Source organism: Carcharhinus amblyrhynchos, chromosome 18 (genome assembly GCF_965287045.1).
Source record: "Carcharhinus amblyrhynchos chromosome 18, sCarAmb.v2.hapA, whole genome shotgun sequence".
NCBI lineage: Eukaryota > Metazoa > Chordata > Chondrichthyes > Carcharhiniformes > Carcharhinidae > Carcharhinus > Carcharhinus amblyrhynchos.
The window spans coordinates 51,896,937-51,921,011 of record NC_137341.1 but is presented as its reverse complement, the minus strand read 5'-3'; the positions used below and the strand labels follow the sequence as shown (position 1 = coordinate 51,921,011).

At 41.8% G+C, this 24,075-nt stretch overlaps 1 protein-coding gene across 1 annotated transcript in view; it reads left to right on the top strand.

Moving 5' to 3' along the window:
* snx29 (sorting nexin 29) overlaps nt 1-24,075 on the top strand; it is a 538,494-nt gene that overhangs the window by 167,158 nt on the left and 347,261 nt on the right. Inside the window, exon 14 of the mRNA XM_080207008.1 lies at nt 17,724-17,809. Coding sequence (XP_080063134.1) covers nt 17,724-17,809 — 86 coding nt within the window. The remainder of the gene's footprint in view (nt 1-17,723; nt 17,810-24,075) is intronic.

Sequence of the window (24,075 nt, the reverse complement as noted above, 5' to 3'; positions counted from 1 at the left end):
CCCACCTGTTGTGTTCCAAAATCAAAAAAGATCAAGCTGATGCCATGAGATTGATGCATGTCAGAACCTAGTCAAAAGATTTGCTGTGCATCTGGAACACGGCTGCCTTGGGTCGGAAGTACTTGATGGTAATGCTCAGTGGCAGAAAGGGAAATCTCACTTTGTTCTCTCATACTGATTGCCCACATTTTGACGAGCAGAATTCAGCCAAATGTTTTTGTTAGTTCCTTTTTGAAGGTTTGTTTGGGCGCCTGGGCATTGAAAGAGTTTACTCCAGCAGCACAGCAGCAGCCTGTCTGTTCCCTTGTAAGTGTCATGAAGAGTAATTAAGTTATAACTATACACTATAACAGCAGTCATTATCATATCTTAACTTTATTTACATATTACTAACAAATGGACACTTTGTATGCAGTATCTGTGCACCTGACAAATGAAGTGTTTAATAGCTAGATAAGTGGCAAAATTGAACAGCATTATATTACAGTATTCTACAACAATCAATATGGTGTTAGAATTCTCCAAATGACTATCTGGAACAAGAATGCAGCACAGCTGTGCTTACATGGTGTATGAACTGCTTCAGTTGGAAGACAGAAATATGAAGAAATTATGTGCCCTGAATAATTACGACTCTCGTCCCAGAATATTCCTTTGTGGTCATGGAATGAATTGAATTATTTTCAAATCCTAGGCTTCAATGGTTAATATTTTTTTTCAAGAAATGTAATGCATAATGTATTTGGGTTATTGGTGCTGTTTCTGGGGATGAAGGGATCCTGACCTTCACACCAGGCAGTCAACAATTCTTATCTTTCTGGGCAGAAGAACACTCAGGGGCCGAAGCTTTGTACAATTTTTGTTGCAAATCCAATTGAATTCAATTATCTTTGACTTTATTTTGTGCTGTCATCACAATTTGTATTTTTAATATAAAAGCAAGTCTAAATCAGAATGCCATGAGATTTGTAAGATCATAGGGCAGCGGGATGGGCCATGACAAGTCAGGCAAAAAATCAATAGTTTCTTAACCTGGAGATAAGAGAGAGTGCTGCAAATAACCTTTAAGGTGACAGGAATCCAGTTAGTGTGGAACTGAGGAACTGCACGTATGAAAATGTTAGCAGACTGTTTGAATGGGGCAGCGTTAAAGCAAAGGGAGATGGTCGTCACTAGGAGCTCACAGATAGGATTGTCTCTTAAGATTTAAGAACAGAAACCGTTACTGATTATTCGATCTCTAACCTGGTGGTGTTGGCTGGAGTTGTAGGACCCCTAACATCATCCTGATGGAGATTTCTCACTCAGCACAGATTGAACCTTGGACCTCATTGCCTTCACTATTGGGTGAAACTTCATTGCACTTTCGAAAGGAAAGATAAAAAATGGGCTGAAAAATGTGGTGGCTCAAGTGTGAATGGCTTTAACCCATCCATGCCTCCTTGTATTTACTTTGGCTCATATAATGGTTTCTGAATCAGAGGCTGTGGCTTTAAGCGTAACCGTGAACTTCAGATATTCCAGATGCTTGCATGCAGCACACACGTAGCGCTGTATATTGGAGGTACTGTCCTATGAAATAAGTCCGAAACTGAAACTTGTACACTTGCTCAGTTAGACATAAAATATCCCTTGGCATGATTCAAAGAAAAACACAGTCCTCTCAGAGGTTGTGCTAGTCAAACAGTGTCACTAAAAACAATGTGCTCAAATTGGTGCCATGTTTTTCTGCAGGGCAACAGTGACTACATGACAGTAATACATTATTTGTATGCGCTTTGGGACATTGCATAAATGTAAGTTCATCCTTCCTTGTAGGCAGTGATTGCTCTTAGATTCCTTTTCCTTCTTGGATCCTTGGCCCTCTCCTGTTCTTCAACTACATCCTACCCCTTGGCAATATCACCTGAAAACACATCGGGATTCAAATTTATGGTGATGAAACTCAGCTGTATCCCAACTGTCTCTAATTTGTCAGTCTTCTTGTTCGACATTCAATACTGGATGAGTAGATATTTTTTCCAACTAAGTACTGGGAGACTGAATGGTAGCACAGTGGTTAGCATTGCTGTTTCACAGCTCCAGAGACCTGGGTTCGATTCCCGGCTTGGGTCACAGTCTGTGTGGAGTTTGCACATTCTCCTCGTGTCTGCGTGGGTTTCATTCAGGCGCTCCAGTTTCCTCCTCCAGTCCAAAGATGTGCAGGCTAGGATGATTGGCCATGCTAAAATTGCCCCTTAGTGTCCTAAGATGTGTAGGTTAGAGGGATTAGTGGGTAAAATATATATAGGGATATGGAAGTAGGGCCTGTGTGGGTTTGTGGTCAGTACAGACTCGATGGGCTGAATGGCCTCTTTCCATACTGTAGGGTTTCTATGATTCTATTGTCCTGTCCACCATTTCCATCTCTAATAACTTGTCTTAAACAGATTAACTTGTGTTCAGTAGATTAAGAGACTGTTTGCCACCTCAGTGTTATGTTTGACCTCAAGATGCGTTTTCTCGTGGCTACATATCCACATCAATACTACCACCTTTCCATCTCTATAAACATCATTTGCCTCTGACCCTGCCTCAGCTCAATTGATAGGCAAGGATAGGCAACAACACTACCTCCACAATCATCCTCAACACTGGTGCTCTACAAGGCTGTGTCCTCAGACCCATACTATACTCCTTGTATAGTAAGACTGTGTGGTCAAATTCCCCTCCAACCCGATTTTAAAATTTGCTGATGGCACCATCATAGTCGGTTGGATCTCGAACAACGATGAGACAGAGTACAGGAAAGAGATAGAGAATCTGGTGAACTGGTGCAGGGGCAATAATCTCTCCCTTAATGTCAGTAAGACAAAGGAGATTGTCATTGACTTCAGGAAGCGCAAAGGAGAACATGCCCCTGGCTACATCAATGGGGATGATGTAGAAATGGTCGAGAGCTTCAAGTTTTTAGGTGTCCAGATCACCAGCAACCTGTCCTGATCCCCCCCCATGTTGACATTATAGTTAGGAAAGTCCACCAACAGCTCTACTTTCTCAGAAGACGAAGGTAATTTGGCATGTCTGCTATCACTCACCAACTTTTATAGATGCACCACAGAAAGCATCCTTTCTGGTTGTATCACAGCTTGGTATGGCTCCTGCGCTGCCCAAGGCTACAAGGAACTACAAAAAGTTGTCAGTGTAGCCCAATTCATCACACAAACCAGCCCCCCATCCATTGACTCTGTCTACACTTCCTGTTGCCTCCGAAAAAGCAGTCAGCATAATTAAGGACCCCACGCACCCCAGACATTCTCCCTTCCACCTCCTTCTGTTGAGAAAAAGATACAAAGGTCTGAGGTCATATATCAACTGACTCAAGAAGAGCTTCTTTCCTGCTGTCATCAAACTTTTGAATGGACCTGCCTTGCACTAAGTTGATCTTTCTCTACACCCTAGCTATGACTGTAACACAACATTTTGCACTGTCTCCTTCTCTATGAAAGGTATGCTTTGTCTGTAAAGCGCATAAGGAACAATACTTTACACAGTATACTAATACATGTGACAATAATAAATCAGATCAACTGTTCTGGAACCCTGGTGCATGCCTTTTTTACCTGTAGGCTTGATCATTGTACTGCAACCCACTCCTGGCCAGCTTCTAATCTTCCACACTGAGTAAGCATGTACTCATCCAAGAGTTTGCTGACTCATTTCCAATCTCATTCACTCATTATCCCTGTGTTTTTTGACCTTCACTGGCTTCAACTCTGACAGTGCCTCAGTCTTAAAATCCTCATCCAACGTTTCAAAAAACCGCCATAGAACTCCCCCATCTCTATCTGTATCGCCTCTTCCAGCCGTTACAAGCTTTCAACAGCTCTGTACTCCTTTAATGCTGTCCTCTTGTGCAATGGCAAACCACTCCCCCCTCCCCCTTACAAAATGATTCTTCCCATGACCCGTCTTTTCTCATGGGACTCTGGCTTCCACATGAGTGATTCTATACTGCACTCTCAAGAAGACATACGTTAGAATCTTCTTTCAAAGACATAGGTTGGCATGAAGAGTATGAGAGGTGTTGAAGGTGGGCAGAGAGGCCTAGAGGATATGAAATGCCATGAAGGTTGGGTGGAATGCCTGAATGGCATGGGGAATGTATATGTAGGGGTGAGGGCTGTGTTTCTTTTATGTTTCTTTTCAAGCTGTGATACAATGCTAGCTTTATCACTGCATGGAGAAACACATAAATAAAAGTTCAAGTGTGGTCACTTGACTGCAGAGGTTACTTCTGGGTATAGGCAGGAATGTCAACTCATTTAGAGGAGATGTATGAGGCAAGTTTTTTTACACAAAGGGTGGTGGGTGTCTGGAACTCGCTGCCGAGGGAGGTAGTGGAAGCAGGTATGATAATGACTTTTAAGGGACATCTTGACAAATACATGGATAGGATACAAGTAGAGGGATGTGGTCCCCAGAAGGGTAGGGGATTTTAGTTAAGTCAGGCAGCATAGTCAGTACAGGCTTGGAGGGCCGAAGGGCCTGTTCCTGTGCTGTAATTTTCTTTGTTCTTTGTTCCTTTCATACAATTACTTGTTGTAATGAACAGCAAGGAATAGTGAGAGCTTGTAGCTGATGCCAATGAGTAAACTAACCATGCAGAACTCACTATTAAGATTTCAGATATTCACAAAGTGCATCAATAATTTTGAACATTGCCTAGATCATGTTGTAGAAGTCAGTTTTTGAAGCTTGAAAAACCCTCCCATGAACAGTATAAAATGTGAACCACTGCTGGTGGCCTCTCTGAAATGTGATAAAAATCACGCCAGTAATTAAAATTAAATCAATGCGTCATGCTTTATTGAATGAAATAATTCTAGAAGGATATCTCTAACCATCAAATTAATTGTATTTAAATTGTCAGATTCATTCTGAGCCCCTTTAGCTACAGAAGCAATGTGAAGATCCCACTTTGGATCGGATTTGGTGCTTTCAGTTTCAGAATCATCCCTGTTCGTCCATTGAATTGGACATTCCACATTTTTCAAACAATCTGATGACAGTTTGTACACTAATGTTGTCCTATGATTTGATGATGAAACCACAACTTCAAGCGGCAGCACATGTATTTCCACTCTTCCCATTCCTTCAACTATTCTGTTGGGGATTGACATGATTCTATGATGATAATATCATGTCAACCCCCTTAATGGTTTGTTGAGGCACACATTAAAAAGTTGAACTAAGAAGGTTCTAATTTTTTATTTACTTATTAGTCACAAGTAAGGCTTACATTAACACTGCAATGAAGTTACTGTGAAATTCCCCTAATCGCCGCACTTAACCAGCGCATCTTTCAGACTGTGGGAGGAAACCAGAGCACTCGGAGGAAACTCACACAGACACGGGAAGAACATACAAACTCCACACAGACTCAAGCCGGGAATCGAACCTGGGTCCCCAGCTCTGTGAGGCAGCGGTGCTAACCACTGTGCCACCGCTGTAGTCCCAATATAATTGAAGTGGGGTGTTATTTCTCCACATGAGCCGCTTGATTTCATTAGTCATAAGAACATAAGAAATAGGAGCAGGAGTAGGCCATCTAGCCCCTCGAGCCTGCCCCGCCATTCAATAAGATCATGGCTGATCTGTCGTGGCTCAGTTCCACATTCCCGCCCTCTCCCCATAACCCTTAATCCCCTCGCTTATCAAAAACCCATCAACCCGCATCTTAAGAATATTTAGCGAGGCAGCCTCCACCACTTCAACGGGCAGAGAATTCCAGAGATTCACCACCCTTTGAGTGAAGAAGTTCTTCCTTAACTCCATTCTAAACTGCCCCCCCTTTATCTTGAGGCTGTGCCCTCTAGTCCTACTGTCCTTTCTGAGCGGGAAGAGTCTCTCCACCTCTATCCTATCCATCCCATTCATCATCTTATACGTCTCAATGAGATCTCCCCTCATTCTTCTAAACTCTAACGAGCACAAGCCGAGTTTATTCAGCCTCTCCTCATAGCTCAACCCCCTCAACTCCGGTATCAGCCTAGTAAATCTCCTCTGCACTCCCTCCAAGGCCAAAATATCCTTGCGTAAGTGCGGCGACCAAAACTGCACACAGTACTCCAGCTGCGGCCTCACCAATGCCCTATACAGCTGCAGCAAGACCTCTCTACTTTTATATTCAATCCCCCTCGCTATGAAGGCCAGCATCCCATTTGCCTTCCTGACCACCTGCTGCACCTGCAGGCTGGGTTTTTGTGATTCATGCACAAGGACCCTGAGGTCCCTCTGCACCGTCGCCTGCTGCAGTTTTTCGCCATGTAAGTAATAATCCTTCCTACCATTATTCCTACCAAAGTGGACCACCTCGCACTTGCCAACATTAAATTCTATTTGCCAGTTCCTGGCCCATTCGCCCAGCCTGTCTAGATCCTTCTGCAGACTCTCCACACCCTCCGCGCAATTTGCTGTTCCGCCAATCTTGGTGTCATCAGCAAATTTCGACACCATACACTCGGTTCCCTCCTCCAGATCATCTATATAAATGGTAAATAGTTGAGGCCCCAGCACCGACCCCTGGGGCACTCCACTAGTCACCATCCGCCAATCCGAATAGCACCCATTGACCCCCACTCTCTGCCTCCTATTTGACAACCAATCCTCTATCCACGCTAACACCCTACCCCTAACTCCATGCCCCCTGACCTTCTGCAATAACCTCTTGTGAGGTACCTTTTCAAACGCCTTCTGAAAATCAAGAAAGATCACATTCACCGGCTCTCCTCTATCCACCGCCCTAGACACATACTCATAGAACGCCAATAAATTTGTCAGACACGACTTCCCTTTAACGAAACCGTGCTGCGTCTGCTCTATCAAGCAATTCCCCTCAAGATGCCTCGCTATTTCCTCCTTGATGACGGATTCTAACATTTTACCTACAACAGACGTTAAACTAACCAGCCTATAGTTCCCTGCCTTTTGCCTGGCACCCTTCTTAAACAACGGCGTAACATTAGCCGTTTTCCAATCTTCCGGCAGTTCCCCGGAATCCAGCGACGTTTGGAAAATAACCACCAAGGCATCCACTTTCACCTCTGCCATTTCATACAAGAGGGGATCTGAACATGTCCCACATTAAGAAGCTGCATTATTTTGTGAAGGTCATCAGCATACCCTATTCAACACTTTATTGATCCATAACTTTGTTCTGTTCTCAACCATCCAACCATTGCCATGGGCATGCACAAAATCTCCTGTAGGGAACTCGACTTTCAGCAAGGATTTACATTTCAAGATTATCTTAGGTTTTAATTGAATTCCAGGCTAGTACAACTATGAATCTTGTCCTCTCGTGTCCTGTGATTTTCACTAGAACTGCTTTTAAACCTTTCAGTTCAGGATATTAAAATTGATGAGTGTTTCATTCATGTTGTCAATATGACATAGTGCTTACTTGTGTGTTTTTTTTGCTGCTGTGTTCACTGGAAACTGATCATTTTGGCAGTGACCTCGACCTCTGAGTGATCTTGATCTTCTGCCGCAACATTACGCATTTTCATTCCAGAAAGCAGATACACCAACTAGCCGTTGCTGTGAAGTCTTTGCTGGACTCGGGCTTTGATTTGGCTCCATTAAATACATTGATGAACATTGTATTTCTGGTGACAAAGCCTTATGATTTTCAGGTGTCCATTCTGATGCGTCTGGTCAGTGGCTATTCCCTGTACTCATGGTGCATTTGGTCTTGAGCATCTTCTTCAGGGCAGTTTCCTTCTCCTTTCATTTTCCCACCAGTTTTTCGCTAATATTTTTCTTTGCTGCAGCAGTTATTTGATTAGTTAAGCAATGTTACAACTTTTAGCTTGAAACCGACTTCAATATTCATACATTTTGCTGGAGGAATCATTTCTGTTTATCGTTTGCCTGGTGTGGTCTACTCACTGGGCAGGTCCTAAGACTCCTGTCCGGTGGCACAGAGGTTAGCACTGCTGTCTGACAGCACCAGAGATCTGGGTTCAATTCCAGCCTTGGGCAATTGTCTATGTGCAGTTTGCACATTCTCTCCCTGTGTACATGGAGTTCTTCTGGGTGCTCCAGTTTTCTCTCCAGTCCAAAGATGTTTAAAGTCTATTTACTAGTGTCACAAGTAGGCTTACATTAACACTGCAATGATGTGTAGGTTAGATGGATTAACTATGGTAAATGTGTGGGGTTATGGGGATAGAGCAGGATGGGGGTCGGCTGGGTGGGATAGTCTTTGATTTGATGCAGACTCAATGGGCCAAATGACCTCTCTCTGCACTGTAGGGATTCTATCGCATGACATCTTCTTGACAACATGGTTCTTTTTGGTTGTGCTGACTTGTAAAGCAAGTACAACTTGCTTTTCTGAGATGGAAAACTAAGGCCGACTTTGAATGCGAGCATTGCATTTCTTAGCGGTACAGGTAGGTCGACTTAGGCACTGAGTATAAGTCTATACTTCGTTTTTGACTCCTTGTAGTTTACTTGTATGCTGTAATTTATGGTTGTTTAAAAAAGTCGTCAAAAGTTTGTGAGGAGACATTTGCATATTGGGTGGGTTCTGTGGTGTAAAGATGAACACGCTGGACTTTGAATCCAGCGATCTGAGTTCAAATCACGGCAGAAAGTTGCATTAATTGAGGTGGCACAGTGGTTAGCGCTACTGCCTCAGCACCAGGGATCCGTGTTCAATTCCTGGAGTTTGCACGTTCTCCCCGTTTCTGCGTGAGTTTCCTCCAAGTGCTCCGGTTTCCTCCCACACTCCAAAGATGTATAGGTTTGGTGGATTGGCTATGCTCAAATGCCCCTTAGTATCAGGGGATTAGGAGGGTTATGGGGATAGGGTCTGGGTGGGATTGTTGTTGGTGTAGGCTCGATGGGCCAAATGGCCTCCTTCGACAATGTAGCTTCTATGATTCTACATCAAACTAACATTTAACTATGAGCATCTTAAATTGAATATTCTTTTAAAACAATGGTAGTTTTGTCACTGAGTAAACTATGGCTCGAAGGGCTAGTTGGCCTACTCCTGCTCCTATTTCTTATGTTCTTGATTTGCCATGATCCTCACTGTTACTATTGAAATCAGTTTTGTGGTAGCAGTTTGAGTACGTTCTGTTTGAAGGTAAAAGCCCAACTCTGATATGAAAATGTGGGATGGGGGAAGCTGTGTAGTTTTGCTTGCGTTGCCTGGCCATTATTCTGGGACAGCAGATCATCTGTGTATTGCCACCTGATTTTCATTCCATTAAAGTTATTCTGGGTGCACTTACGTAGTTTCTATGTTACTGGGTGAGTAGCCGCACTGTAGAAGACTGAGTATTTGAATTTGGTTCCATGTGTTATAAAATAAAAAGTTTTTAATCAGGAAAAGTCTGGTGCGGTCTACTTGTTCACTCATGTCTTTTAGGAAAGGATACCTGCTGTCATTACCTTTTCTGGTTTATCTGTTATTCTAATTGTGCATCAACAAGGTTGATTTTTAGTTGTCTTTGGCAAACCACTTAGTTTGAATGGACAATAAAAGCCAACCTTTAATAACAAACAATAATAAAAATAGTAATAGCGATATCCAGTCAATGAAGTTTTAAAAGAATTTTAAGGGATAACTTTTAAGTGATTTGAACCACTTTGTCTCCTCCAATCTCGGCTCTGCGTCTACCCTGCTAAACCTTTTCCCACGATCCCATACCCGTTCCAAGTTAACTTAAATCCTCCCCAACAGCACTAGCAAACTTCCCATTTCGGTTTAGGTGCAACCTGTCCATGTTGTACAGGTTCCCACCTGTCCATGTTGTACAGGTTCCATTGTCCCTAAAAACTGCCCCATTGTCCCAGAAATCTAATCTCTCTCCTATACCACCTCCCTAGCCACATATTCTATTTCTAAACTCAGTAACACTTGGCATCAGATGTAATCGAGATATTACTACCCAGGTCCTGCTTTTTAATCTACTTCCTAGCTCCCTAAATTCTGCTTGCAGGACCTCATCCCTTTCTCTACCTATATTATTGGTACCAATATGTATCATGATCTCTGTTTGTCCTCCCCCTTCAGATTGTTGTGCAAGTATTCAGTGACATTCCTGGTTCTGGCACCAGGAAGCCAACATACAATCTTCGAGCCTCTTTTGTGGTCACAGAAACACCTGTCTGTTCACCTTACAGAGTGCCCTGTAACTATTGCATTCCCTTTAACTCTTCCCCTGTGCAGCAGAGCCAAACTTAATACAATGAGTTTGGCTGAATCTGCACCAAATTCAGACTGTTCCAAATTCCTGATATGACACTCACTCTTGCTGTGTCTCACTCAGGATGAGGTCTTTCCCATTGCTTTCGCCTGAGAGACCTCAACAGTATCCAAATTGGTTTGTCTGTTTTGCAGGGGAATGGCCGCAGGAGATTCCTGCACTGCACACCTAGACCTCTTGCTGGTGGTCACCCATTCCCTTCCTGCTTGGGGAGTCTTAGCCTGCGGTGTGAACACCTGTCTATACCTGCTATCCATGATGCTGTCTGCCTAACGGATGCTTTGCATAGTCCCCAGCCACCGCTCAAACTCCAGGCCCTGGGCTTCCAGGAGATGCAGTTGCGTGTTGATCCTGGGCGCTGGAAACATTCCTGTCTTCCCACATTGTACACAAGGAGCGCGTCACAGCTTTGAGCCCTCCCTGCCATGACTTCTTTAAATTCAATCTTTGGAAGATGCTTAATATCAATTACTCTAGGGCCTTTCTTCCCTGGTCCTCATTACTACAGAATATAACCCTTACAAACTATAAACCGCATAATTATAAACTAGAAGTGATAAAAGTAGTACACACTGGTCAGTCTGCCAGTACTGACCAGTCAGCTCTCTCTACTGCTGCAGCAAAGTAAGACCGCTCTGAAGATTTATGAAGGTAAAAAGCAAAAAACAAGCCAAGAACAACATTTTCCCCTCTGCACCAAATTCCCACACTGTTCCAAATTCCTGCTACCACACTCACTCTTGCTGTGTCTCACTCAGGAAGTGGTCTCTTCCATTGCTCGTGTGTAAAAGCTCATGGGTCACGTGCTTCCAATACTCCCTTTCGTAAATAGAGTTCAAGAGAACTGAGTTGACACACCCTCTCAAGGCTCAATAGTAATCAACACCTAATGAGGCCCTAATTATGCATCGGGGGATAGGCAGTTACCCCTCACTCAGTCAGCTATCTTATCAACTTTAACTGGACTACTGAAGTTAGAAAATTTAAAGAGAAAAACTTACCAGTTCAAAGTAGATGGGGAAGTTTAACCCCTGATGGCAGGTGCAGCAGGTAGACCAATTTAAATCATAAAACCAAACACTTATCGGTATTAACTGTTGAATGAAACCCATTAGAAATTAAAATTATCCCAATGTAAACTGCTGCTGAATGAAGGATAAATGTAGGAAATGATTATGGACAGCATGGTGCCACAGTGGGTAGCACTGCTGCCTCACAGTGCCGAGGACCCGGGGCAGCACGGTGGCACAGTGGTTAACGCCACTGCCTCACAGCGCCAGGTACCCGGGTTCGATTCCGGCCTTGAGTAGTTTGCATATTCTTCTCATTTTTATGTGGGTTTCCTCAGGGTGCTCCGGTTTCTTCCCACATTCCAAAGTGTGTCTTAGGTGGATTGGCCATCCTAAATTGCCCCTTAGTGTCAGGGGGACTAGCTAGGATAAAGGCATGGGGTTATGGGGATACGGTCTTAGTTGATTGTAGTTGGTGCAGACTCGACGGGCCGAATGGCTGCCTTCTGTACTGTAGGATTCTGTGATAAGAATCTGACTGTTTTTACCAAGAATAAAGCCGTCTCAAGGTGGCGGCCCTGGTGTGGTGCGTTCTCTTTTTCAAGTCAGAAGATTTTGGGTTTTAAGCCCCATTGCTGGGACTTCACATAAGCTAGACTCAACAAGGGAATACTGCACAGAGGTACTACTTTAAATGAGATAGCAGTCCCAGGCCTTTTCAGGCAGAAGTAAAAGATCCCACGTAGGAGGAAGTTTGGTGACTTTCTAGTGTCTCCACCAACAGTCAGAGCAGATAATTTGGCCATTTATTTAATAGCTGTTGGTGAGATATTTCAATGTGGAATTTAGTTGCTGAGCTTCCTGAATTACAGTGATAATTGCACTTCAAAATATTTCTTTGAATGCGCTGAGTTAGCAAAAGGACATTGTATAAATGCAGGTTGTTCTTGAGTGGCTGAATCAAATGACAGCACAGTGGTCTTGCTGCCTCAGTGCTCAAGAGATCCGGGTTTAATTCTGGCTTTGGGTGACTGTGTGGGATTTGCATATTCTCCACGTGTCCGCATGGGTTCCCTCCTGGTACTCCTGTTTCTTCCCATGGTGCGGGTTAGGTTGTTTGGCCATGGTAAATTGCCTCTTAGTGTCTAAAAGATGCATTGGTTAGCTGGATTAGTCGTGGGAAATGTCTGAGGGTGGGGGAGAGGGCCTGGGTCAGATATTCTGTCAGAGAATTGATGCAGACTCGATAGGCTGAATGGCAGCATGTAAGGAAAGTTTAAGGAGAATGAGACCTGAATAATTTACTAACCTATCATTATTGAGAAAGAAATCTCAACAGTGGCTTGCGTATCGTCAGAAGGAAGGTAGGTATAGGAGGAATCATTCAAATTATTTAAATGAACAGTCTTGCTCTTTGGCAGGGACGCAATTATTCAACATGCAATCCAAGTGAAAGCGATCAACTGAGGAATCACCATCTCAAATTGGTGCCTTCCACGATAATAGAGTTCAAAAGCTCATTGTCATCATGTAGCCTCTTCATTTAGGGTATGGATGCTTATCCTGAGTGAAGGCTTACCAACAGAAATCCAGAGGTTTGTATACTCGACAACCAACCCCTACTTGTGAATTACAGAAAAGAATTTAATTCAAAAAGAAGCAGAAACCGAATATTCAATAATAAAATGGTCTTCCTAAATGATAATATGATTCTTGACAGATTTAAATATAAATGAACTGCACATGACCTAAAAGGTTGATTAAAAATTCAATGCTTCAAAGCATTGATGTCAATAAAACAGGAATGATGAAAAGTTAGGGAATGTGTGATTTAAACAGTGTGACTAAAACACGATCAATGAGAATTGTCAGCCAAGTATGAGTTTTGTTCACAAATACATTACGTAAGGAATAACACATAAACCAGCCTCCCATCCATTGACTCTGCCTACACTTCCCGCTGCCTCGGCAAAGCAGCCTGTGTAATTAAGGACCCCATGCATCCTGGACATTCTCTCTTCCACCTTCTTCCGTCAGGAAAACTATAGAAAAGTCTTAGGTCACGTACCAGCCGACTCGAGAACAGCTTCTTCCCTGCTGCCATCAGACTTTTGAACAGACCTACCTTGCATTAAGTTGATCTTTTTCTACACCCAAGCTATGTCTGTGACACGACATTCTGCACTCTCTCGTTTCCTTCTCTATGAACAGTATGCTTTGCCTGTATCGTGCGCAAGAAACAATACTTTTCACTGTATACTAATAGATGTGGCAATAAATTGAATCAAACCTTACAAGGTATTTTGCAGCACAGCTTCTGCTGTAGCCGATAAGCAGAGACCTGGCTACAAACTGGGCATGACTAGGACCTAATTGATCCAGGTTATAAGGGTGTTAGAAATGTGAGGGAAATTGGGAAAAGTGGCTGCGCAATGTGGATGAATATCATTATTTTTGGAGGTAAAAGAAGGATTTGTCATCAACTGTTCCCCAATTCAAGGATGACATTTACTGAGGATCTTGAGTTTTTGCCAAGGGATTTCAAATGATTGAACAGGCTGGTTCTTAACTGGCAAATCTTTGGGATATGGGGCAGGACACCCATAGAGTAGTGGGACCCGGAGTGTAAGATTTATTTCCTTTTCTCTTGTTCTGTTTCACCATTAAGGTGTTGGGTGTCAAAAGCATGATGTAGCTTGATGGATGAGTTGTCGCTGCTTTGAATGATTGATAGTAGGCCCCTCCCAGCCTGGAAGGTCAATGCTGGTGTCCCCCAAGGAGAGTTTCAGATTCTCTTTGAAGCATTTTCTTTCTTCTCCTTGAACATTGACCTTTTGAGAGTTGAGCAGTTTGGATTGTTTTTCAACATTAACATACTGTGTAAATACCAGTTGTTCTTCTGAGAATAATTGTTCTACACCTGCGTGGGTCAAATGAATGATGTAACTGTTGTTTAAATATTCAGCCCTATAATTATTGCCAAGTAAGTTGGCTGAACTTGTGACACATGTCATGGGAGACTTTAAGATAGGAAATTCATTTTGGAATGATAATTCACTAAGGATTCTGTCTGGTTTGGCATACTCTAGAAATACGCATGCTTCACATCTGACTTCAGTACAGTGTGTCCATACAAGCCGATTTCTGTCTGTTTTTCATTGTTTTGGCTGAATTTGCACATTAGCAAGGATTATAGCACCTTTATTAACTTTTGACCGTTCCAAAGCAGTTCATAGGTAATGGAGTGTAGTCAGTGATGTAAGATAGGGAAATATGCTAGCCAGTTCGTGCACAATAAGGTCCAATAAGCTGCAATCAGATAATGGGGCAGTACGGTGGTACACTGGTTAGCATTGCTGCCTCACAGCGCCAGGGTCCCGGGTTCAATTCCCAGCTTTGACCACTGTTTGTGTGGAGTTTGCACATTCTCCCTGTGTCTACGTGGGTTTCCTCCAGGTGCACTGGTTTCCTCCCACAGTAGGAAATCTCACAACACCAGGTTAAAGTCCAACAGGTTTGTTTGGTAGCACAAGCCACAAGCTTTCGGAGTGCTGCTCCTTCATCAGATAAGTGGAAGTTCTGTTCACAGACAGGGCATGTAAAGATACAAACTCAATTTACAAGATAATGGTTGGAATGTGAGTCTTTACAGGTAATCAAGTCTTAAAGGTACAGACAATATGAGTGGAGAGAGGGTTAAGCACAGGTTAAAGAGATGTGCACTATCTCCAACCAGGACTGTTAGTGAGATTTTGCAAGCCCAGGCAAGTCATGGGGGTTACAGATAGTGCGACATGAACCCAGGAACCCGGTTGAAGCTGTCCTCGTGTGCGGAACTTGGCTACCAGTTTCTGCTAAGCAATTCTGCATTGTCGTGTATCATGAAGGCCGCCTTGAAGAATGCTTACCCGAAGATCAGAGGCTGAATGCCTGTGACCGCTGAAGTGTCGCCAACAGGAAGACTCGCATTCCAACCATTGTCTTCTAAATTGAGATTATATGCCCTGTTTGTGAACACAATTCCCACTCACCTGATGAAGGAGCAGCGCTCTGAAAGCTTGTGGCTTGTGCTACCAAATAAACCTGTTGGACTTTAACCTGGTATTGTGAGACTTTTTACTGTGCTTACCCCAATCCAATGCCGGCATCTCCACATCATTCCTCCCACAGTCCAAAGATGTGTGGGTTAGATGGATTGGCCATTCTAAATTGCCTCTTTGTATCAGGAGGACTGGATAGGGTAAATGCATGGGATTGTGGGGATAGGCCTGGGTGAGATTGTGGTCGATGGGAATGCAATGGGCTGAATGGCCTTATTTTACACTGTAGAATTCTATGAATGACCAAATTCTCTGTTTAAATGATTTTGGTTGAGGATAAATTGACCACGACACAATGAGAAACCCCTGCTCTTTCCCAAAGAGTGCTATTCGGTCTTTCAAGGCCACCTGAAAGAGCAGCTGTGTAACTTCTCACCTGAAAGACAGCACCTGTAACACTGCGACAATCCCTCAGTACAGAGAGCAATTGAGATGAGTTTGTGACAGATCTATCTTTGATTCACAAATATCCCCTCTTCAATGATGGGGAAGCCCAGCAGATGTGTGCAGAAGAAATGGCTGAAGCATTTGCAACAACCTTCAGGCAGAAATGCCAAGTGGATGATCCATCTTGTCCTCCTCTCGAGGTCCCCAGGATTCCATTACCAGTCCTCAGACATGAGTTGTCAATAAATGGCTGAAGGCACTGTATACACAAAAAGCAGGACAGATCCAACCCAACCAGTTTCCACCCCAGCAGCCTGCTCTCAATCATCAGTAAAGTGATGGAACGGTCTTCAACAGTGCTAACAAGCAGCACTAAATCAGCAAAAACCTGCTCACTGATGCTCAGTTTGGAACCTGCCAAGGTCACTCAGCTCCTGATCTTATTGTGGCCTTGATTCAAACAAGGACAAAGAAGCTGAACTCCAGATGTGAGGTGAATGTAACTGTCCTTGATGTCAAGGTGGCATTTGACTGGGTGTGCTATCAAGCAACCAAAGCAAAACTTGAGTCAGTGGGATTGGGGGATAACTTCCCACTGGATGAAATCATACTGAGCGCAAAAGAAGATGATTATGGTTTTGGCAGTCAATCAACTCCGTTCGAGGACATCATTGAATGTTTTCTTCAGGCTAATGTCCTAGGCCCACCCATCCACAATTGACCTATATTCCATCATAAGGTCAGATATTCACTGATGATTGCACAGTGTTCAGCATCATTTGTGACTCATCAGGTACTGGTGCAATCCATGTCCAAAAGAAGCAAGACTTCAAGCTTGGGCCAACAAGTGGCAAATAACATTCAAGCCAGACATCACCAAGCAATAACCATCCTCCACGAGAGAGAATCTAACCCTCTCTCCTTGACGTGCAAAGGCGTTAACTTTGCTGATATCACCGCTTTCAACATCATGGGAGTTTACCATTGACTAGAAACTGAACTGCATAAGCCATTCGGTGACTACAAGAGCAGGTCAGAGGCTAAGAATCCTACAGCGAGAACTCACCTCTTGACCCACTTAAGCCTGCCCACCATCTGCAAGTCACAACTCAGGAGTGTGAAGGAATACTTTACACTTGCCTGGATGAATGCAGCTCCATAACACTTAAGAAACTTGACACCATCGAGGACAAAGCATCTAGCTTGATTGACATCCAATCCAGAAACATTCACTCCCTCCACCATTGATGCACAATGGCAGCAGTGTGTGCGTCTCCAAGATGATGCAACAACTCACCAAGGCTTATTGAACAGCACTTTCCAAACCCACAACTGCTACCATCTAGAAAGATGAAGGCACTAGACACATGGAACATCACCACCTGGAAGCTCCCCTCCAAGCCAGTCACCATCCTGACTTGGAAATATATCACCATTAATTCACTGTCGCTGGGTCAAAATTCTGGAACTCCCTTCCTACCAGCACATGGATTGTAGGGGTTCAAGAATGCAGTTCACCAGTACTTTCTCAAAGGAAGTTAAGGATGGGCAATGAATGCTGGCCTAGCCAGCGACACCCACATCCCCAGAACCAATAAAAGCAAAAAGCTGCTGTGAGAGAGAATGGGAGTAGTGGTTATGATCTGACATTATGGAATTCCATATTGAGTTTAGAAGGCTCTAAAGTGCTTTTTCAAAAATCAAGGTACTGCTGTTCAAGCTTATGTCGAGCTTTATTGGAATATTGTAGAACACACACATCACTTAATCTGGATTTGTTAACTCAATAATCAAATCTATTAAAAGTATTTTACAAATACACTTCTAAAATAACACGTCAAGCAGTATGTAACTGCTGAGTAGATTGAAAATACACTAAGTCATTAAATGCTGTTGTGTCATAGTTTTTCATTTAAATTCATGTTATTTTTATAACTAATGGACTTCTTTGGTGCCTACAGGGAAAACGAAGTTTTAAAGGTGCAGTTGAAGAAGTATGTAGGAGCTGTCCAAATGTTAAAGCGAGAAGGAGGCCAAGTGAATGATGGTAAGAAATGTACCACCAGCCTTTAGAGAGGTGGTGCATTAAATTTACTTACGAATCTTAACAGTGAAGACCAGGTACAATTGGCCCCGATTTAGCAATAGTGATGATGGTAGAACTGTCAGCATTTGCTGTTATTGTCCATCTAAAACTAACAACAACTTCTGACACCCGAACATGCACAGTTAAATGCAGAAACCCAGAAGTTGCTGTCAGTGATTCCCTGCTCCTCCACTATTGAAGGCTCTGCAGACTGCAATCAACTGGAAATTATTGAACTGATGAAAATTCCCCCGTCTATGCTGTAATGTTGCTTTTAAGGCCCCAGAAAAAGTTATAGCTCGATAATGTGGTACAACTGGCTTATTAGCAGTGTTCCAAGTCAACACTGCTGAGGAACATCCCTGGCCCGAGAGGCCTAATTATATATAATGCGTAATATCAACTTCTTCTGCAATAAAAACAAAAGATGCTGGAAATACTCCGCAGGTTAGATGACATCTGTGGAGAAAAACAGAGTTAACCTTTCAGATCGACATGATCTTTTCTCAGAACTGATTTTGAAAAAGAACATTAGTTCTGTTTCTCTCTCTGCAGGTGCTGCCAGACCTGCAGAGTTTTTCCAGCATTTCCTGTTTCATTTATTTTTTTCATATGCTTTGCATATTTTCGATTTCACTTCTGCAAATATGATGCAAAGTTGAAGAGGCCATCGGGTTTCTAAGCTTTGTTTACTCAAGGTATAAGATTGGTTCAACTGTGAACTAGGGGATAGAACCAGCCTTTAAAGGTTAAATGACTAGAACCAGGGAAGGATTGTGACAAGAATAATTCTGAGGCATCACAATAGAGTTATTGAGGCTAAAGAGCTGAATCCAGGAAGGTTCTGGATTCTGGAAAAATGGGGCTGGTGAGTGACAAATAATCAGGTTGTTTGTTAGTTGAGAGACATTGACTGAAACGTCCACAACAGCTTTCATGCCTTTAGTACTTCCACTGCTTTATTTATTCATTCTATTTTCAATGAATTTTAATTGAGTTACTTGTGAAACACGATGCTCAGCTTGCCAAAATATTAATTAAGATTTTAATTTCCAGAATCCCTGTCATTTCTGAAATAAGCATTCTAGGCTGACGTCAATACAACTGAAACTAAGGAAGTAATGTTAAATACCACCTTTGTAACACATCCTTTATGCCACAGCATTTTTGTTGGCAGAAATGATAGTTTTATAACATTTCAGAAAACAGCATGTTTTTGCCTTTAAGGAGCTTCAAATCCGAAGTTATTTGCAATGCTTTTGCGATATTGTAAGTTTTATTACAAAATAATAATCAATGTGCCTTTTTAGTTAAATGTTCTGTTGTTGAATAAAATTGTCTTTGACTATTATGACTATTTCATTTTTTAAAAGCACTTATAATAAAATTTTACCCTTTACAATAGTGATTTCTAACCAGGAAATCTTGTCTTATTCATTGGTATTTTGTGGCTGCAGCAGATACTCTTATTGATGCAATACAACCAAGCTTGTTGCTTTGCATGCTTTAATAATGTGAAATAAACTTCATTTTTATCGACTATCATGGCAGCATTGCCATTTGTGCCCTTAAAAAGATCTGGAACAAATATTTTTGTTGTATTCTATCAAGTGCAGTCTGCAACTGTTTTTGAAGCAATTTTGTTCCACAGTGAAGTAACTCTAGCGAACTTAAATGAATGCAATTTGACATATAGTTAATGCTAAAAGGATACAGAGATGGTGGTTCATTCATCTTAAATGTCTAAATATTGAAGGTGAGAATCATACTGTTGGTTTAAGTGTTTATTTAGTACAGTAGTTTACTGTCACTTATTGTAACAGGAAAGTCAGCGTCCAAAATATTTTAACTTCTTCAAAAGTTTGGGCACACATTAATCTTGAACATTGGAAAAGCACAAATGGCAATAGTAAATCAACTGAGATTGTATGATTTGAAATATTTTCTTGCTTGTAAATGCAGAAAAATACAGCTGGTTGAAGAACTAGCACATGTATGTTGTCTTGGATCTTGATGTGCTCCACACTTTTTGTGGATTTTATGGATTATTTTATCAAATCTTTTTGTTGAGACTTTATGGTAAATATTATTTCATAGGGTGCAGGACTGATGACTTCGTAGATTAGAATTGTCAGTGTGATGACCCTCTCGTTTCTAAACCTCTGTGATTTGGTAATTAAAAATTACATTCTGCACCTTATTAGTAGAAATAGTTTTAATTCTCAGGTTATTATTCATCAGATGTTGTTAACTGGGGTGGAATTGCTACTCAGAAGTGTTATCACACCAATAATATAAGGTAGTTTGCTCTATGGATATGGTTGTAATTTCACTGCCCCAGGATATATTAATGCAGCGCGAAAACCAACAATGCTTTTTCAGATGTGCGAAATAATAGCTGATGTTTGACACCAGTGTGTGGTGATAAAGAATTTATTTTAAGAGCTGGCTGAAGCCTGTCCACACAAATGGTGATGAATTCAAGTTCTGTCATTTTGTACCAAAGGCCATTTTCACATGGCACTGATGAACTGCAGGTTCACTAACTGCATAATGGTGCTGCCATGACTAATAATCCTCTAGAATTCTACTTCTATGTCTTAGTCACAGTGTCATAGAATCCTACACTGCAGAAGGAGGTCATTCAGTTTGATTCCCGGCTTGTGCAGTTTGCATGTTCTCCCCGTGTCTGTGTGGTTTCCTCCGGGTGCTCCGGTTTCCTCCCACAGTCTGAAAGACGTGTTGGTTAGGTGGATTGACCTGAACAGGCGCTGGATTGTGGCGGCTAGGGGAATTTCACAACAACTTCATTGCAGTGTTAATGTAAGCTTGTGACTAATAAATATACTTTTCATAACCTCACCCATTTACCCTATCCTGACACTAAAGAGTGACTTAGCATGGCCAATCCACCTAACGCGCAGATCTTTGGATTGTTTGAGGAAATTATTGCTTTAGCAAGCCCCAAAGAGTTTTAAGTCTCAACCTACGGTAGAATAATGTAGATTAAAAGCTTTTTGCAGTGGGAAACAGTGTTCGATGTTTGTTTCATTTCTGAGGAAGCCCTTCATCACTCACTTGTAAAAGCATAATGATAACATACAGATGCTGCCAATATTACTGTTGTTAATGCTATATTTCATCCAGCACAAGTGTCGTAAATAAGATGTTCCAACGTTATAGTGTTAAAGCTTTACACTTGTATTTCATTGTAATAGGCCATGAAATGAAACCAATTTAATTTCACTTCCAAAGATGAGTTGCAGAAGCATTTCAGTTTCATCAAATAATATTTTTCAGTCAGGTTAGCCTGCCAACTATTACTGATATCGACTATTGCCACCACTGCCAAAAAAACTTTGCTGAATAAAACCTTTCTGTATGAATGCCACCTGCGTGTGTAAGTTAACACATATTAGCATCAGCATCTTATGATTCAGTTGTCATTTGCATCTCTCACTATGTTATTGTTAGAATGCAGCAGTATATAAACACATATGCTTTTATTCCTGGTTTATCCTTTCACACCCATCTTAAATCCTCACTTTTTTGACCAAGCTTTTGGTCATCTCTCATCAGGTCTTTCCTTGGCTTGAAATCCATTTTCTTTTCTCTTTATGACTCTGAAGCAGCTTGGGCCATTTTCCTGCACTCAAGGCATTCTTTACATTCGAGTTACATTTAATTAACTATTAAAAGACAATGAAGTGGAAATTCATCTGGAACCATTTCTGGCCAGTCTGTGCCCCAGTTAAGGGGCTTGAGGCTGGCCAGAAATTGCGTTTAGAGTCTGATAAAATATGTTATCATGAGCTGCCAGTGTGAGTGCCAATTTACTTAAAAGAATGTTAAGTTGCTTGGTTAGCCAGTAGCAGCCTGAAGATGGAAAGGATCATCATGACTATGGAATAGAGGCAACAGTCTTTCTTCTTTCGATCCAAAACAACAACTTTCTTTTAAGACTTGCTTCAGCTATAGGTGCAGTAGAGCTATATAAAGTCTCAGTTTGACTTCCTTCCTTTGATACCCAGCATCTCTGTTAATATCTGAGGAAGCCCTTCATCACTCACTTGTAAAAGCATAATGATAGCATACAGATCCTGCCAATATTACTGTTAATGCTATATTTCATCCAGCAAAAGTGTCATAAATAAGATGTTCCAACGTTATCGTGTTAAAGCTACACACTTGTATTTCATTGTAATAGGCCATGAAATGAAACCAATTTAATTTCACTTCCAAAGATGAGTTGCAGTTTCATCAAATAATGTTTTTCAGTCAGGTCCTTCATCTTCAAGGATCTGTGTATGTGAATCCCAAGGTCGATCTATCCCTGCATATTCTTTAGAACTGTGACATTAAGTTTGTATTGCTGCTCCTTAGCCCTTCTACTGGCCCTTCATCTCACACTTTATTAAATTTCATAATTTTCTCAAGGACAATTAGGGGTGGGCAGTAAGCGCTGCCTTGCCAATGATGCCCATGTCTCAAAAAGAAAATCTGCCACTTGTTTGCCCGTTCTGCTAGCGTATCTACGATCTGTTGCAGGCATTTTGGACCATATTTGCTACACCTCCAAATCTAGTATCTTTGACAAATTTTGAATTTTTTTCTGTTTTCCAAATCAAAGTCATTTATGAAGTGTTCCGAGCACTGAACTTCAGAGAATGTGACTGTCTAATATCCTCCAGTCTGGAAAAAACACCATTACTGTTTTTAAAATTGATTTACAAGTGTGGATGTCACTGGATAAAAGCAAATTACTGCGGATGCTGGAATCTGAAACCAAAAGAGAAAGCTCTGGAAAATCTCAACAAGTCTGGCAGCATCTGTAAGGAGAGAAAAGAGCTGACATTTAGAGTCCAGATGATCCTTCCTGACCTTTGTTTCTAAAACCATATCCATCCAGTGAGAGTGAAGGAGTGGCAGTGCACTTCCAAAGGTAGTGTGTGTCTTGGAGGAACACTTGAAGATGATGATGTAGCGATGCATGTAGAATATGTTCTCTGAAGAGAATTCTGGATAATTTTTTGTAATGTTAAGCTTTAATCCATGGTACTTTATCCAAGATAACATGTTTCTAGCCTGAATTGCAGTGCAATGGCCATTGAGATCTTCATGTATAGTCTAAGATTTTTATTCATTTGTGGGACGTGGGCGTCGCTGGCTGGCCAGCATTTAACGCCCATTGCCAAGTGCCCAAGGGTTGTTCAGAGTCAACATTGTTGTGGCTCTGCAGTCACAAGTAGTCCAAACCAGGTAAGGACAGCAGATTTCCTTCCCTAAAGGGATATTAGTGAACCAGATGGGTTTTTTCCGACATTCGACAATGGTTTTATGGTCATCAGTAGACTCTTAATTCCAGATTTTTTTTATTGAATTTGAATTCCACCATCTGCTGTGGCGGGATTTGAACCCCGGTCCCCAGAACACTAGCTGAGTTTCTGGATTAATAATGCAGTGATAATACCACTAGGCCATCACCTCCCTCTAATTGGGAGGAGTAATCAGGTTAAATACTTGGAAACATGTCACAATCATATAATACCTTAAACAGACAGACAATCCAGCAGGCAACAAGGAAGTGATGGACAAGATATTAAAGGAAGGGTAATGTTAAATTAAAATTATATTAGAATTACTAATCATACACTATTCCTATGTTACACCATATTACCTGTAAGTGTAATCAGTTAAGTACTTCATTGAGGACCCAAGACATGTAGGGAATAGGGCTACATCTGGTACCTATCTATCTTCATGTTTGTAGGGTTTCAGGTTCTTTGACATGAAGAGAGTCTGTTATATAGCTGGTGTTAAGGGTCTAAGATCTATCTCACTGTTGCTTCTGTACATTTTTGATCTGAGCGATTTACATGTGAGAAACCAGGGTGCTGAAGAAGGGCAGCATATTTGGCCAAGGGACTGATGTAGCTAGTATAGATCAACTGCAGGTCAAAGATAGGGGGCCTGAAGTGGTTGAGAGATCTGAGAATGAGCAGCTGCTTTTTTTTTTTAACATACTGTCCACTTGGGTATCCCATTTCAAGTTAGCATTCATCCAGGATTTTAAAGGCGTTTACCTCTGTCGGCATGTAATTTAAGTTGCGGGATATATGCTATGTCTTCCAAAGTCTATCTGCACAACATTGTATACGCTTTAACTGTATGCTGTTTTCCCGAAACCATTTATTAAGGGTGTCAAGAGTTTCCTAAATCTCTGAATG